The sequence below is a fragment of the Mus musculus genome, chromosome 2 (assembly GCF_000001635.26).
Source record: "Mus musculus strain C57BL/6J chromosome 2, GRCm38.p6 C57BL/6J".
In the NCBI taxonomy this organism is placed as follows: Eukaryota; Metazoa; Chordata; class Mammalia; order Rodentia; family Muridae; genus Mus; species Mus musculus.
In genome coordinates, this window is record NC_000068.7 from 18844656 (window position 1) to 18860302 (window position 15647).

The 15647-nt window shown below is 43.4% G+C and overlaps 1 protein-coding gene across 8 annotated transcripts in view; it reads right to left on the reverse strand.

The window, feature by feature from the left end:
- Pip4k2a (phosphatidylinositol-5-phosphate 4-kinase, type II, alpha) overlaps positions 1-15647 on the reverse strand; it is a 156037-nt gene that overhangs the window by 2401 nt on the left and 137989 nt on the right. For 7 of the 8 annotated variants that reach the window (XM_006497396.4, XM_006497394.4, XM_006497397.3 and 4 more), the window contains 3 exons: positions 8158-8271; positions 2779-3022; positions 1220-1323 (listed from right to left, as the gene is read on the reverse strand). In XM_006497396.4, coding sequence (XP_006497459.1) covers positions 1220-1323; positions 2779-3022; positions 8158-8271 — 462 coding nt within the window. The remainder of the gene's footprint in view (positions 1-1219; positions 1324-2778; positions 3023-8157; positions 8272-15647) is intronic. The other variant, NM_001355148.1, reaches the window with a different exon arrangement.

Sequence of the window (15647 nt, forward strand, 5' to 3'; positions counted from 1 at the left end):
AAGCCACACCCCCAACCCTAAAGCTAAGAACACAGCTAAGCGGCCTCTCTTCTTAAACCACTACTCAAAGGATCTCTGCCCTTTGGACAAATAAATCTAAACTTCTAGGAATCTGTGAGTGAAAATGAGGCCCAGTCTTTTGGCACACCATAGACTACTAACACAGTCTTCCGGCACAGCACTTACGAGCACTGACTGCTCCTCCAGCACCCACGTGGCAGCTCATAACTGTCTATAACTACGGATCCCTGGGATCTAAGACTCTCTTCTTGGTGTCTGTGGGTACCACGCATGTACACGATATATACAGATATACATGCAGGCAAAACACCCATACACATTACATGGAAAGAAAGAAATCTTAAGACACCTACACACCCCAACCCCAACGTACCACATTTGAGTTATTACTTTTCTACTCAAAACCCTCCAATGTGCCCCATTTTCTTGGAATAAAACATCGTCTCCCTGTGTAGCCCTAGGTATTCTTACACCTTCAATCCTCCTGCCTCAGCCATGAAGGTGCTAGGATTACAGGTATGTATTACTATGCCAAACTTCTGGAAGTTACTGGGGGCTGTCAGCCTCAGTTTTTCCCACTGGAGGAAAAAACACACTGGGGGAGAGGAGTGTGTAGGGGAATATTTCCACATTACGCTACATGCTCTCACACACATGGCCTTATGCAGCCCTATGTAGAAAAAAGGTTCTGTGTAAAAGTACACTGGAGTACTTTCTAAGCAAGGGGAGAGGGGAAGCACAATGGAATTTCCCTCACAGGCTTTTCATGGGGATTCAACAATATCCCTGGATCAGTGAAGATTTAGAGCAAACAAGCTAAGTGAGGAGGTAGGTATCAAAGCTTATCTTATACTCAAGAGCTCTGTAACAGGAGAAGAAAATATTGTGAGAAAAAAGATACAACCCTGCACCTTTTGGAGCACCTGGCTTCAGGGTGCAACATTTCATATGAAAACAGAACTATTGTCAGATGTTCATCTTTGGGGTGTTTTTCAAACATGGAAGAACCTACAGATACAGCGATGGACTCTGGTGCTGCAGGGCTGGGTTAACACCTCACTCCCAGGAACAATCACCAGAGAACTTACAACAGCGAGCCAGAAAGGCCAAGAAGTGTCCACAGGCAATGCCAGGGAGTTGTGGGGTGTGGCGAGGTGCGCCATGCTGTGTGTGGGCGGGGTGCAGGAGCAGTACTTACGCCATGTTTAACAGTTTTTGCAGCGTGGGCAGCTTTCTTTTTTGCATCGTAATGAGTAAGGATGTCAATAATCGCCATGAAGTATACCTCTTTTCTAGGCGCATCTGGAAAGGGAGGAGAACAGAGACTGTGGGACATGTGACAACACTCCGAAAAATACAAACTACTAGGAGGGAGCCAGGAACCAAGGATGCAGAACCCGCATTCCGGTGGGCTCCCTGTACTGAAAGAGAAGCGTCAGGAAATCAGAGCAGTGCAAGGAGGTGTGATCAGGGCTTAATCCTAATCTGCATTGCGTTCACGATAGTAAATTGTTTTATGTAAAGAAAAATGCTATTTTTAGAATTTTCTGTAAAACAAGTAGAATTAATTATGCCTATTAATTAACCCCTTTCTACTCTCAGACACTGCATTTTCTCTCTGGATAGAGTATCAGAACTGAATAAAGGATTCTAGGTCTCCATTATCTACTTTCTACATAGTTTCAAAAGATACACTGTTTCAATTATGAATAGTAAGAAATGTACATTCAATTATACCTAGTTTTCTTATGTTTAAGGAATGATTTTGGTGGGTAAAATTAAAAATATTAGAATAAAAGAATTATTATAAAATAAAATATTAAAAATAAAAGAAAAATACAACCCAAACCCATTGGCTGATATGTGGGAGGAGGGGCAGAAATTGCCTCTTTTATTATTTAAGTAAGAAGGATGGATTTTGTTTTTCTCTTTTACCATATCAGTAAAATATTTTTGTCATGGACATGTATCTAGAAACCAAGCAAACCCCAGGAGGACTGACTTGAGTGTGGCCCTGTGGAGGAGGGTCACAGATCTCATCACGCCTACAGCAGAAGAGGCAGTGACTCTCACTGTGTGCACAGGTCCTGGCCTCTGCACCCCTGATATGTTGGCACCACAAGAAAGTCACCTGAGGGCACAGTGGGCTGCACACACTTGCCTTATCCAAAACAGATCTATGACACAATGGATTTATTTAGAAGAGCCAAGCTGCTTTGTCCAGCCTCTGTTCTGGTGCTCAAACCCCAGACCCCACCCATGCCAGACAAATGTTCCACCAGTGAGCTACAGCCACAGAACACCTTTCATCTTGAGACAGACTCTTGTTAAACTGCTCAGGCAGGCTTTGTACCACTGAGCTTGGCATGAAAAATAATGTTTGGGGTATTTAACCTTTTCACACTGAGGTATAACTCTGTGATCTGCAAACATGTTGGATGCTTCATCCACTGCTATCCTGAGGTACAAGCTGGACACACCTGCCAGAATACACTGGACATATCTGTCATAATATACATTATCTATAAATGCGTATGTGTATTACATTAACAATGCTTTCTAGTTTTCTTCCTCCCTCTAACATCTGGAATTACTGTTTCCTTTAAACACACATCACTGTCTGCTATCAATGCATTTGACTGAGCAGAGGCCCCCAACATAGCAGCACCCTTGGAACTAGGGCCAGAATTACTGATAGATCACAGTGCAAAAATCAAACCACTCTACATGCAAAAGAGTCAATAGCACTAAGCTTACTCTCATGGCATTTAATTGCATAAACATCAATGTTTGGATCAAACTCTCCAGGAGCCAAGGGTGGTGAGCTGTTGAGTGTATTTCCGGGACTGTCTGGTGGCGTCCCGATCGGGTGGGTGCTGTCACTCTCTCCTTCTTCTTCCCCATCGTTCTCCTCACACTCCACCTCCTCCTGCTCTGCTCGCTCCACATCGTGAATCCCCACCAGGAGGCTGTAGTCCATGAGTTTTAACTGTGCAAGGAACTGGAGGAGGAGGAGACAGGACAGTTACACCTTAACAATGCTAAGAACCGAAGAACTCAGGATCAGAAGGACACACACTGGGGAAGGCTCCAAGGGCTAACGAGGACCCTGAGCATCCTTTACGTGGTTCCCATTCTTGGCAGTTTCCTTGTTTCTGGCTGGCTCAGTGCTAAGATCATTCCACCCCACCCAGCAAATGCAAAGCTGGCCTCTGAGACTGGTATTTCTTATGCAGCTGTTGAGGTACTCCTAAGAGTATAAGCTGCTGTCACAGAAGAGCCCCAGGAGAGAGAGAGAGAGAGAGAGAGAGAGAGAGAGAGAGAGAGAGAGAGAGAGAGTGTGTGTGTGTGTGTGTGTGTGTGTGTGGTTTTATCCCAACAATGAAACTGGTTAATGGGCAAAACCAGGGAGTCACCAGGATGCTTGGGACTCCAGCATACTCCTAGCACATACATACCATGCTGCCAGCCACCAACAGCAAAAGCCCACATAGCTCTATCATAGCCACTGAGTGAGTGAGTGGTGACAGTGCTCTGGTAAGGAGCACATTCCCTCTGTACCCATTCTGAGCAGCCCATTGACTGTACCCACTTCTGGCTGAGGATGAAGCTAAGGTACTACATTTCCCATGAGGTCTCGGGGGTATTGTCCCCTTTCCCTTTCCTGTCATGGCTATGGAATCCAGCCAGGCAAGACCCATCTGTGTTCCCTCCCACCTGTCAAGTTCTTTGACTTTGCATGTTGCTTTCTTCTCACGTTCTTTTTCTTAATTAATTAGATCTACACGGATACATGGTGTGCAACGCTCTTATTGATTCACTGAAGCATGGATGGCTTAGCTGAGAGCAGACTGAGCAACCTACTGACTGACTGGCTGGCTTCGCAGAATCCCACCTGCAAAAGGTGAAAACCTATAACTCCCTGAGAACTTGCCACCATCCTGGTGCTGTGATGGGGAGCACCAGGCAGCCTGGAGGAAGGGCACTTCCACACACTACAGGCACGCCTGTGTACAGTAGGGACCAGTGTGAGTCTAGAGGAAAAGCATGTGGGAGAGACTGGTCTCCCGCTAACTTTATTGCAAATCACTTTGGTGTCACAGTGAAATGAGCTGTGCTCATTCTAAACATTCAAGTAAGACCTAAACGCTGTGGGGGAAAGGAGAGCCCACAAGTAGAAAGAAAAGACAGTCTAGGGACCAAGGCTCAGTTTTGGGGTTGGTGCCAGTGAATGTAGAAAAAGCAAGACATATCTACCCACCTACTACCCCCACCACTGATCTCTTTAAACTTGTTTATTTCCTTGTTTATTTGTGGGGTCTCACTACATAGCCTTGGTTGGGCTAGAGCTCAGTAGTGCAGACCAGGCTGGTCTCAAAATCATAGCTATCTACCTGCCTCTGCCTCTTGAGTATAGGGATTAAAGACATATACAACCATGCCTGGGTTATCTCATATATTTATCTTGAAAATATGCAATATGTCCAAATGTATAGATTCAGAACTTCCTAGACCCCTGCCTGTCTTTGTACAAGTCTTACACTGCTGGGCCTCTGGTTTATTTCTTTATTCCTCTCACAAGATCCAACCTATCTGACTCCTTTAGAAGAAGTTCCTCATTATTCTAAATTCCTGTAGTTTATGTTTTTTTTCTTTTTCTTTTTTTTATGGGTACTAAGTCCACAGCTATGTACGTGTTGTGTAAGTACACAGCCCATCACAAGGCCACACCCTTAGCCTGGGTTACATCCTGAGCAAGGACCTTCCTCATGATTTGGATGAGTCCTGGAGCCAACTCTTCTTCCAGATCATGTGGTCAAGGAGCAGGTTATAGACTCCTGTCAGCAGGTTGAAAAGAACCTCCTTACCTCCCCAAATCCCACTTCTCAACACTCCAATCTGACTAGTCAACATTTGACCACACTGTTAAAAACTGTAAACCTCATAAGATTCTCAAAAAAATTTATATTAAAATGAAAACTGTAATCATCCTCCTTGAGAGGTTTTGTGGAACACAAAATTCTGGCTGTGTGCTCAAGATTGTCAGTTCACATTCCACGTCAGTGCGTTTGGGAGTGTGGACTCTGAGTAGTTAACTCATGGTCTGACTCGCTGTCTGTCAGCATCCCTGGATTCAACCTTCCCATGGGCAGAGAGGGATGGTAACAGTATCCTACAGAAGAAGATGTTTTAAGACTGAAAAAAGACAGTGACTTTATGGGAAGGACGATGTGCTCCATAGATGCTAGCCACCCTGCTTCCTGCATCCTGAAGCCTTTATTCACAGCCACAGTTGTGGGTCCACAGCACATGGAGCTGAGGGGCTCAGTGGGGACACTCTGAGGACTGCACAGATTAGAACTGTATGGTGTATGTGCACGCCCTCAGTGCACTGTGGCTTTCCTTACTGTTAGAATTGACAAGAAGAGAGAAGAAAACGGAAGGGAGTTTCATTCTAAGATTCTTTTTTTCTTTTTTGCAGAAAAGGGATTACATAAATGTACTGAATGTATAGATGAACGCTATCAGAACTACAGGAGTCCGACTGGCATATAGACAAAAATTCCTATTGCAGGGAGAAAAAAACCAATTAGAACAGATTTTTCAAATGACAATCATTTCTCATTTCAAAGAAAAATACACACCATTTACTGAGTCATAACAAACTCAGATCTTCTTTTCTTCGTTTTTTCCCCCGTTTGAGACTTAGCTGACCTAGAACTCACCACGCAGACCAGACTGGCCTTGAACTTATAGTAATCCCCCTGCCTCTACGTTCTGGATACTGCAGTTAAAAGAATGCACCACTGTCTGTCTTAAACTCAGAAAGAGTTCATAGAGAGAAAATAGAAAATGAGAATAGCACACACACACAGGTGCGCACGCACACATGAGCACACAAGCACACATGCATGCAGGCATGGACACACACTGAAATTTTAGCGGTCAGACTAGTCATCAAAATCAGAAAGCATGGAACTCAAGGAGAAAAACTAGATTAAATGCTAGCCTCATTATCAAGATCAGATGTCAAGCTGCTTCACCGTAATTACCTGCTTAACAATTTAATGATGCTTCTGCACGGGTTTCAAAGACAAAGACACTGTTATCAGCCACTGAGAGGCACTCCAAAGAACAAACACTTCCTGCTCTGCCGCCACGTCCACACAGCAGCTATGCATGTGAGAGAACCGCATACAGGATTAACTATTTAAGTCGTCAATCAATCATTAGAGACAACATGAGCGCTGGCTGAGCATCCTCACAGTACTCAACTCCAATTCTGAGCTGCTCAGTTACATTCTTCCTAGATGCTTACTATCTCAGTGATGGGCGGCCAACAGAAAGAAGGCAAAAAAGAGGATTTTTTTTTGGGGGGGGGGCATGTCACAGATCACTCTAAGGGCTATTTACTATAATTGCTAAAACAATATTATTCTCAAGATCAAAAATTTCTTGTTTAGTAAGTGAAAATCCAAAAGAGGGCGCTTCCTCTACACTACAATTCTAAAGTACCAGGTGGATCAAGCTGATTCTCAAGGAAAGAGAAGATACTTAACTAACATTAACAAATATGCATTTTTATAATAAGCACTGGCAGCCAAGCAAAATGAACTGCTTATTAATAAAAGATGAGAGAAAGATGTTATATGAGAAAAACAAACACCTTAGTTAAACAAACAAAAACCAAAACCAAACCACTCACTCGTATCCTTTGTAAATACACACACACACACACACACACACACACACACACACACACACCATGGAGGCTAAAATGATGGAAAAAAATTAAAGACCTAAAGATAGGGCTGGAGAGATGGCTCAGCAGATAAGAGCACTGACTGCTCTTCCAGAGGTCCTGGGTTCAGTTCCCAGCACTCACATGGCGGCTCACACCTGTGTCAACTCTAGTTCTAGAGGCTCTGACACCCTCACAGAGACATACATGAAATTAAAAAAAAAAAAATTTAAAAGACCTAAAGATAATTAATTACGAATAAACGGGGTGAGCCTGTGTGTCCTCTAACCAAAAGAGCCGTCAGAGGCTAAGACCCAGATGCTGCCACTGCTCCTGCATTCAGGGGGAATCAAACTGGGGTCCCATCCTTTGCCTCCAGTCATTCTAATTGTTTTGGTTTAACGACATGAGAAAGAAAATCTTTCCTTAAAGCCTTTCTCCAAGAGGCAGAATTTAGTACACAGGGAACAGTATTTCAAAGGAAAAACAAAGGCACATAAAAGTAACGACCAAGAGAAACCTAGTGAGTAATCGCCTAAGTTAAAATTCTCATTGTACTGTTTTGTAACTTGACAAATTACAAGAAAATAACTGCCCCCCACCCCCACCCCGAGTTTACTTCTAGAAGACTGAAGTAAGAAAGCCCAACAGGAGAGCTAAACAAAATGATATGAAGAGGTTTTTATTTTGTTTTTTCTTTCTTTCCTTTTTTTTTTTAAAATTTATTCTTAAAGAAAAGCGTATTAAAATGAACCTCTTTCAAAACAGGCTATGTGTTCACTAGAACACTGGGTCCTGTCTGCCACCCTCACCGAGGGCCGTGAACCCAAACTGCTCCTAGGCTGGCCCCTTGACTCGGCACGGCTGGCTCTCTGCCTCCCGGTGTGAGCGCGGGTGGTAACAGTGAACCAAGGTGAGGCTGTGTACACCTACACAGGGGTGGGAGTCGGGGAAGGACGTCCCGTTCTGTCACTCATGTTTCTGTTTCCCATGATCTGGTGTTGAAGCAAACCCAGCATTCCTGCCTTTTCATGCTGGCTGCTGTGGGTGGGCCCTCTTCACACCCAAAGGCATGGCACCTGAGAATGGGGACATGCTACAGAAGCCAGCAGGGCTCGCTGGTTCTTGTCATCCTGACTGGGCACACCGCATCTTAAAACCCGGTCCTGTAACATGAGGTCTCTCTGTTTATATGTGGGCCATGGGTAACGTAGGAGATAGACTTTCTAATCTTCATTATAGATTTGAAAAGGTGGCTCAAAGCCCCTTGAACCTAGCGGAGTTGACGGTGAGAGAGTGCGCACACGGCGGAACATGGCGGATCCTCCCAGTTGACGAAGAGAGAGTGAGCACAAGGCGGAACATGGCAGATCCTCCCAGTCGGGTTTACTTACCTCGACATCCTTTTTCAGTTTTTCTAGGAATATCTTTTTGTTGTTGTCATCAATATAGATCTTTTGGCCCTCATTGATGAAGTCATTATCCTTTAAAGTTGGCAGCTCTTTGGCCTAGAACAAACGAGAAGGAGAAGGAGCTTGAATAAAGCCTAAAAAGCTACATGCTCTCTCCAACCCGAAAGGACACTGATGTTGGTTTTGCCCACCTAGGCAGGGACAATGAAGCACAAGGTAGCTTAATGCGGCCAGGGTGAGCCAGTGAGCTGGGACCACTGGAAGCAGTCCCACTAGGAATCGGGGTGAGGCATGCTCCCCATGTGACACTTCAGAAATGAAAACGATGGAGTTCTTTGGTTCACTTTCTTACAAGAAATTTTCTGAGTACTGAACATGTATTCCTGGAGTACTCTATGAGAACACTCTACTGTGTAATCCAATACGACCTACCCTCTGACCTTCCTGGGTGGCCTAAACTGAACTTTGGTTACTTGTAGCATCTTGTCTCACAAAGTCCCATCCATCCATCAGCTGTGTGCTGATGGGGAGAACATCTGACCAGAGATTTGGCAGTTGTTCCTCAAAGCCTTGTTGCTGTTGGGTAAGTCCAAACAAATAATACTGTAACATATAGTGGATTAAGATGGGAAATTCTACCCTTCACAAGTTACCACGAGAATGAGCAGCTGAGTAATTGCTCTTTGGTTCGCCAACGCAAGAGGGTTGGAGAAACTCCAAGTGTGGGTTACAGCAGAGGAGAGGCGTTAGCCTGTGCTATGGCACACAGAACACAGACACCGGGTTTTAAGATAGTGTGGATTGTACTTCATGCAGGCTGCACTCTGGGAAAGTTCAAAGGCCAAACCATCTCCTTCACTCCAATTCCTTTCTGCTAACCATAGCTTATTTCTTTCAGCTGCAAGGAATCCAATGTAATACACTACCTGTCTTTGGCCTTATGCTGAGCCCCTAGTGGTCCTTTTTCTGCTAAGGAAAAAAAGTCCATGGAAAAAACATACCGCCTTTCCTGGCTCCTCACACTGTTTCCAGCTAAAGAAAATACACTGAATTTATCTACTGAGTTTCCCTTCAAATGTCTGAATGGTATGCATCTCTCTCTCACTTTAAAAAGAGTATATGTGTATGCAAACATACATCGATGATATACACTCATATATTTATGTGTATTATGCATTTCCAAATTATTAGCTTCGCTATTTTGCTTCACTTTGAGAACATTTTGGCCATTTTGTGAATGAAATTGTCACCAACATAGTTCTCTTTATAAAGAAAGTTTGGCAAGTGTCAGAAATTCAAAGGTTCTATTCAATGGGCAGTTCCCGAATTGCTGTCACACACACAGATGCTACGACAAGCAGTAAACTCCCTATGTAAAGGAGTTGGTATTCTTGTTTGGGAAGCAGGATCCAGTGCATGTGGGAGACATCCTTGTGATACATTAGAGGGAGATGTGTTTTCATATCCGTTTATGCTGAGTCAGGGCCCACTTTTTAGAAGGGAAGTATTAATAAAGATATTTTAATACATCCTTAAGCATAAGGGTTATGGGACAGAGAGGCTCTCAGAAGTAGAACACACCCAAAGAGCATGGGATTGGGCCTCTCAGGACAGAGCTTCAGAGAGTAAAATGCATATTAAAAATAATGTAGTAAGTGTTAAAAATAGAAACCATGAACAACTTCCTTCAGAATATGTTGATAATAGTAACATCACCTGTATTGGACTTAGAACTGCAAAGTGTGTGTGTGTGTGTGTGTGTGTGTGTGTGTGTGTGTGCGCGCGCGCGCGCGTGAGTGCACAAATTCCCAAACCAAGTTTTGAAGTGAACAAGCCCTGGAGTTTTAGCAAGCTACATTCTGAGAGTAGCAAGAGGAGATACCCTGAAAGACTGGGGCCCCAAGAAGCAGGCAGACCTCCCCACAAAGCCAGAAATGAGAGCTGAATGCTTTTGTGTCGTTTTGCTTTGGGGTTGTGGGGGTTACATCTCCACTTTGATTCTATAACTCATTTCTATATGTAAGAAATTACTGTGAGGACTGAGATGATACACCACACATAAAGCAGTCAAGCATACACTGGGTGTGTGTGTGTGTGCAACACACATCACATTAATGAAGATGAACGCCATTTCGCGCTCACCCCAACAGAATCCCCTCATGTGACAGGGCAAAGTCTAATCCTCCCTCTCATAAAACTCTGGATACCCTTTCCTGCATCACTAAGCTTGCTTGTGAACCTCACAGGCACTGGGGATGTATTTAGGTTGGACCAAGCTCAAAACTGGGCAGCCAGATTGGTTAAGCAACTTATAAGGGCTTATTGGAAGGATCAAGAGGCAAAGAGGCAAGTCCTTAGGAGGGCAGCTGTGGGTGAGGAGTCTAATACGGTTGGCAGAAGCCCCTCTCCCAGACGCTTTCCCTAGAATGGTGCTTAGAACACACCCAAATCCGGATCTAGTCAGTACAGGCAAGGCAAGGGCTGGATTCAAGATAAGGCATCTCTACTACTGTGAGATGTACAAACACATAAGCACACCTAAAGGTAGAAGCAGAGGAAACCTTTCCCCACCATCTAGCGCTCCTGTCTCTGTATCCAGCATCTGGACAGATCAGTGTGGGACCAGTCCTCTCACTGCCTGCCGACCCTGGGCTGACTCTGCACCTCCAACCAGGAGATACAGATTAAAACGCGTGGTTCTAGATGGAATTGGACCCAGGCTGGCTGCTACGGCTTATCTAGGCTCGTCTAATTATTAGCTGCGTGTCTCTGAGCATGTGGCTCTTTCTGTGACTTGGTTTCTTGTCTCTAAGTAGGATTACTAAGTAGAGGGCTGTTGTGTGAATTCCACAAGTCGTATGTGTCAAAGGGTGAGAGCAGTGTTTGTTTGCCACGTGTAACCACCTCCAGACGCTTGTCATGTTTTTAAGTATGGTTTCTTTAGGCAAAGCTGTCACTGAGAAATCCTGAGCAAAGTTTTTCTAAAAGGTGTCACATTAAGATTTACCTAACGGGCTGTGACTTGAACCAGCTGTTTGGTTTGCCCAACTGCTTCTTCAGCTGAGTAGTGGGAAAATAATCATAGCTGTGCAGTGGGGTTAGTGTGTGGACTGGAAGGCAGCACTCAGGCTCGCCTATCAGAACCGGTGAGTTTGCTTTCTCCCTGGCTGCTCTCTCAATGCCTGCCTCAGTGATTCCACATCTATAAACTGCTTTGTCAACCTCAACTCTGCCTGTCTAGGAAACCTGAGATCTTTAGCAGAGCTTACCCCAGTAGAAATCCCTCACCAATATACCATGGTAAAACCTGAAAACTCAAATAAGACTAGAATATGGCCGTATACTAAAAATTGGCTCTAACTTCTGGAAGGAATTGTTTAAACTTATGGAATATAAGTTGAATCTATGGAATAAAACGTAACACTTTTATATGCACAGCCAAGGACAGGAATTTGCTGAATTTTTTTCCCTGTTACTTTTCTTTGGTTTGGGTTTTCATGGTGAGTGGGTGGTTTAGTGGTTATGATTTTTTCTGACCTAGAGCAAAAGTCCCCAAAACATATAACCAAGGTACAGGGAGCTATAAATTGATTCTTAAGAGGTAGTGAACTCACTGGGACACTAAAGTTGCTATGAGCTATGAAACTTAAAGAGCTTTGGGCTTCATTCAGTTCACGCTCAGCACTAAGCCCTCTCAGCATGTCGGTATTCTCCTACAGCGAAGAAGAAACAGACTACGAGAACAGACTGTCCAACAGTATTGATCAAGGTCAGGACGGCACATATGAGAGACAAATGAAGAGGGGCGGGGACCTGGACCCTGGCCAGCTCAGGGTCAAGTTTCTAATTAATCCTTATTCTCTATGGCTCAACAACGGAGTTAAAGGGTCCTTTCGGGGGAGATTTAGCCAGAGGTTTGAGACTTTAAAATGTTCAGAACGCCACTCTCAATTGTAGAAGTGGCCACAGCCTGTGTGGCGGGTTCAGCAGATGAAGGTGGACGTGAGACGAACACACCTCGAATAAAGGAGTGAGGGCACTCCCATGCCTCCCCACGGAAGTGGGTAAACCCAAGGGAAAAAGCAAGGCCTCAAAATTTGATTCATATTACTTATCGCTTCTATACTTAAAAATATCAAATTACTATGACTTTTTACAGACTCTCTGAATAACCAAAGCCAAAAACATAACAAAAAGTGTTTTTTTACCAAAGTGATTTAACAGAAGCAGTTTTTTTTTTTCAAGCAAGGGTTAACTCTAACACACATGCGAGTGTGTGGGCATAACTACTATCATTCGTGCACTTTAGTAAACAATCCATTTTAAGGCTTATAAGATCAGAAATTATACAGGATTTTGTGTTCAATTAAAAAAATCAAGTTAGCTTTCAGACGACAGGTTAAAATTACTACAAAAATTAAATTTGTGTCTGTAGTAACAAATCTAACTCTATCTAAGTCAATGACATTGGGTTTTATTTTTAGTCTGTATCGTATACAAAACAGCTAATTGTATTATAAATGACTATCAGCAATAGCAAGGTGAGAAATACATGTTTCTGAACGCTAAAACATGGAGCCCACAACATGGGGCTGCACTTTTGTTCTGCATCCTGACATTACCAGGAAGATGAAACGCTCTGGTCACACTTGAGTGCATAATGCAAACAGGCTTTGGTACCAGAAGGTTTCAACGCAGAGGATTATATGTATCACCGTGCACTGAGATTAAAGGACTTGTATTTTAGAACGAGATGAGTTTTTATTCGATGTGCTCATTTAGTAACCTACTAAATTTCTCTTCCACTGTAAGCCTCAGTGTCAAAGATTGCTCCTTGGGGTGTCTTTGATGGCTGTTCCTATGAGCCTTCAAGCTCAACACACAACTTAAAAGGCATGTAGTCACTGCTGCCTCGTGCCAGGGACTGCTTACGTCCCTCATTTACTCGCTATCAGAAGCTCAGCTAAATGAAAATAAACTTGTGAAAAAAAGAATAGAATTCTGTGCTTGTCACAGAAAATCAGTTCACAGAGTAGAAAATGCCCCACAACTGTCCCTGTAAGGGAACGGAGGTAGGTAATCCTTGCGCTGGGGGTGGGATAAAAGCAGTTTGATGGAATAACATCACATGCATGGTATCAATTTTGGGTAACAAGAGATGCTAGGGCTTTATAATAAAATCAGTTCCACTTCTCCAAACAGCTAAGCCACAAATTTGATACAAGAAAAGGCAAATTAGCCAATGAGGGTGAGGTTCACAGAGAAGAGCAATGATAACATTAGCCAATGAGGATGAGGTTCACAGAGAAGCGGCAGTGATGACAGGCGCTTTCCTACACAGCTCTCCCACATGGCTGCGTACAATGACCTCCACAGAAGGGAATGGCAACCCAAGGACCTAGCTTGGGAAATGGCCTAGTACATCTTACTAACTTCTAATTTCCACAACAAAAACAATGAGAGTGCATATCTGGATGTGACCATTTCATACATTTTATTTCAGAATCTCTGTTTATATGTAAAACGTGGAAAGAAAATAGATCTCAACATACCTGTGAAATTGTGCTGAAATTAAAAGCACAAAACTGGGTAAGCTTAACTGTCATGTTGCTATTGAGAACTGTTAAACTCTGGCTATGGGTTCTTTCTCTAAGTATCTTAAGCTAACATGTAAAAAAATATTACTTAAAATACGTTCACATTTTAGTGAATATTAAGTAGCTATATAAAAGGTAATGATTTGGTCTTCCCCCATAAGCAATGATATGGCAGTCTCTAAGATCTAAAAAATAGGACCATTGAAATATGTTTGTTTCAGAGGCTAGAGAGTTGGCTCAGTGGTAAAGAGCATGCACTGCTTTTTGAGAGAACCTGAGTTCAAATCCTGGCACCCACTCAGCTGGCTCATTACTGCTTGCAACTCCAGTTCTAGGGGGACTCAACAGCTCTAACCTCTACAGACACATTCATGTGCACAGAGCACACACAGAGACATGTACCTGTATATACATATAATTAAAATAATAAAAATTAAAATGAAGAGTATTTGTTTAAGGTGTTCCAATTTGGTCTAAAGATTCTGCTATATTCATATCTATTGTTGGTGGTAATGTAAGAAATGTTAAAGACTGAAGACTCCAGGGAGGTTTCTTAAGTCCTCTTGATTCTGGTTTAACATGAACATAGCAAAGATCTTTGCCTACCATTCTAAGAATAGCACATATGCAGCAAGCTGGCTTAAATCTAAGCCACATACATGTTGAACATCTTCTCTCTACCCTAATTTTAGCTAGAAGCAACTGCCCAGGAATTGCTGGTTTACAATAGTTCCCGTGTGCTTGTGTGTGCTTCTGATGCAGCTGAGTTCTGTCCAGTGGAGGCAAGAGACCCTAAGGGACCTTTGCCTTTACACAGCACACATGTCAAAAAGGCTGGGCAATTTCAGTGCTAATGTAAATCTAAAAACTGTTCATAAGAATCCTCTGTTTTTCATATGCCAGGCTTACCAGACTGGAAAAATCACAAGTAAATTGAAAACTGGAAAACCCTCTTGTAAGTACAGGACTGAGCTCATCTGTAGGGCACTTGCCTCACATGTAAGGGGCTCACTCCTGGATTCCATCTTCAGCATCACATGCAACACAAGCAAACCATCTCTACTTCCCAGGATACCTCAGGGTTTCCTCAGTCTCCCCAGGGTTTACTGAGACATGCTGATACAATGTCTCAGAACACATGTCCATCAACAACATCAGCATTACAAGCTTTGCATAGAACAAGTGTAATTTTGGTGAGTGTTAAGTGCAGGACTCTAAATGTGGTTTACTGTTAATCACAAATTCTGCAAGGGGTCAGAAAGGCTTGATTTAAAACCACAGATTTCTATAAAACCCAATGATCCAATCAAATCCTCTCTCCCCACACCCTTCCTTTTTTCTTATTTAAATCTGACCTGTCATTAGACTACCCAATTAACCCACTGGGATTCTCCTGTCTGGTCTGCACTCAGATCCCAGACTTGATGCCTTTGGTCCCAAACTCCCTTTTAAAAACTGTCTCTGACCCACGGGTCTGAAGTTCCTAGTGCAGTCTTTCTAAGGTCTGGGGCAGAGGAAGAAACTCAATGATGAGTGCTTGCTTTGCGTATGTAAACCTTAAGTTTAACTGCCAGGAGGATTGCAGAGGGAAAGCAACCTGTGAAATAATGAAGCCTACTTCTGCTCTGAAGGGAAACCACGCTCTGCCCTTTGGGTGGCCACCGAAGAAGGAAACCATTTCCCTTCCATCTAGGGAGAAGAGGGAAGATACAGAGTAAGTTTAAAGGATTAGCTGCCTAGAGAGTTGGAAGTCCCCCACAATGTCTCCTGAGGTACAGCTTACCTTAAGTGGGAAGGCATACTGGAGAAAGGTTTCCCAAAGGGTACACTATGTGCCTGCTCAGGGGCTGGGCACCCATCCTATCTTGCATATAA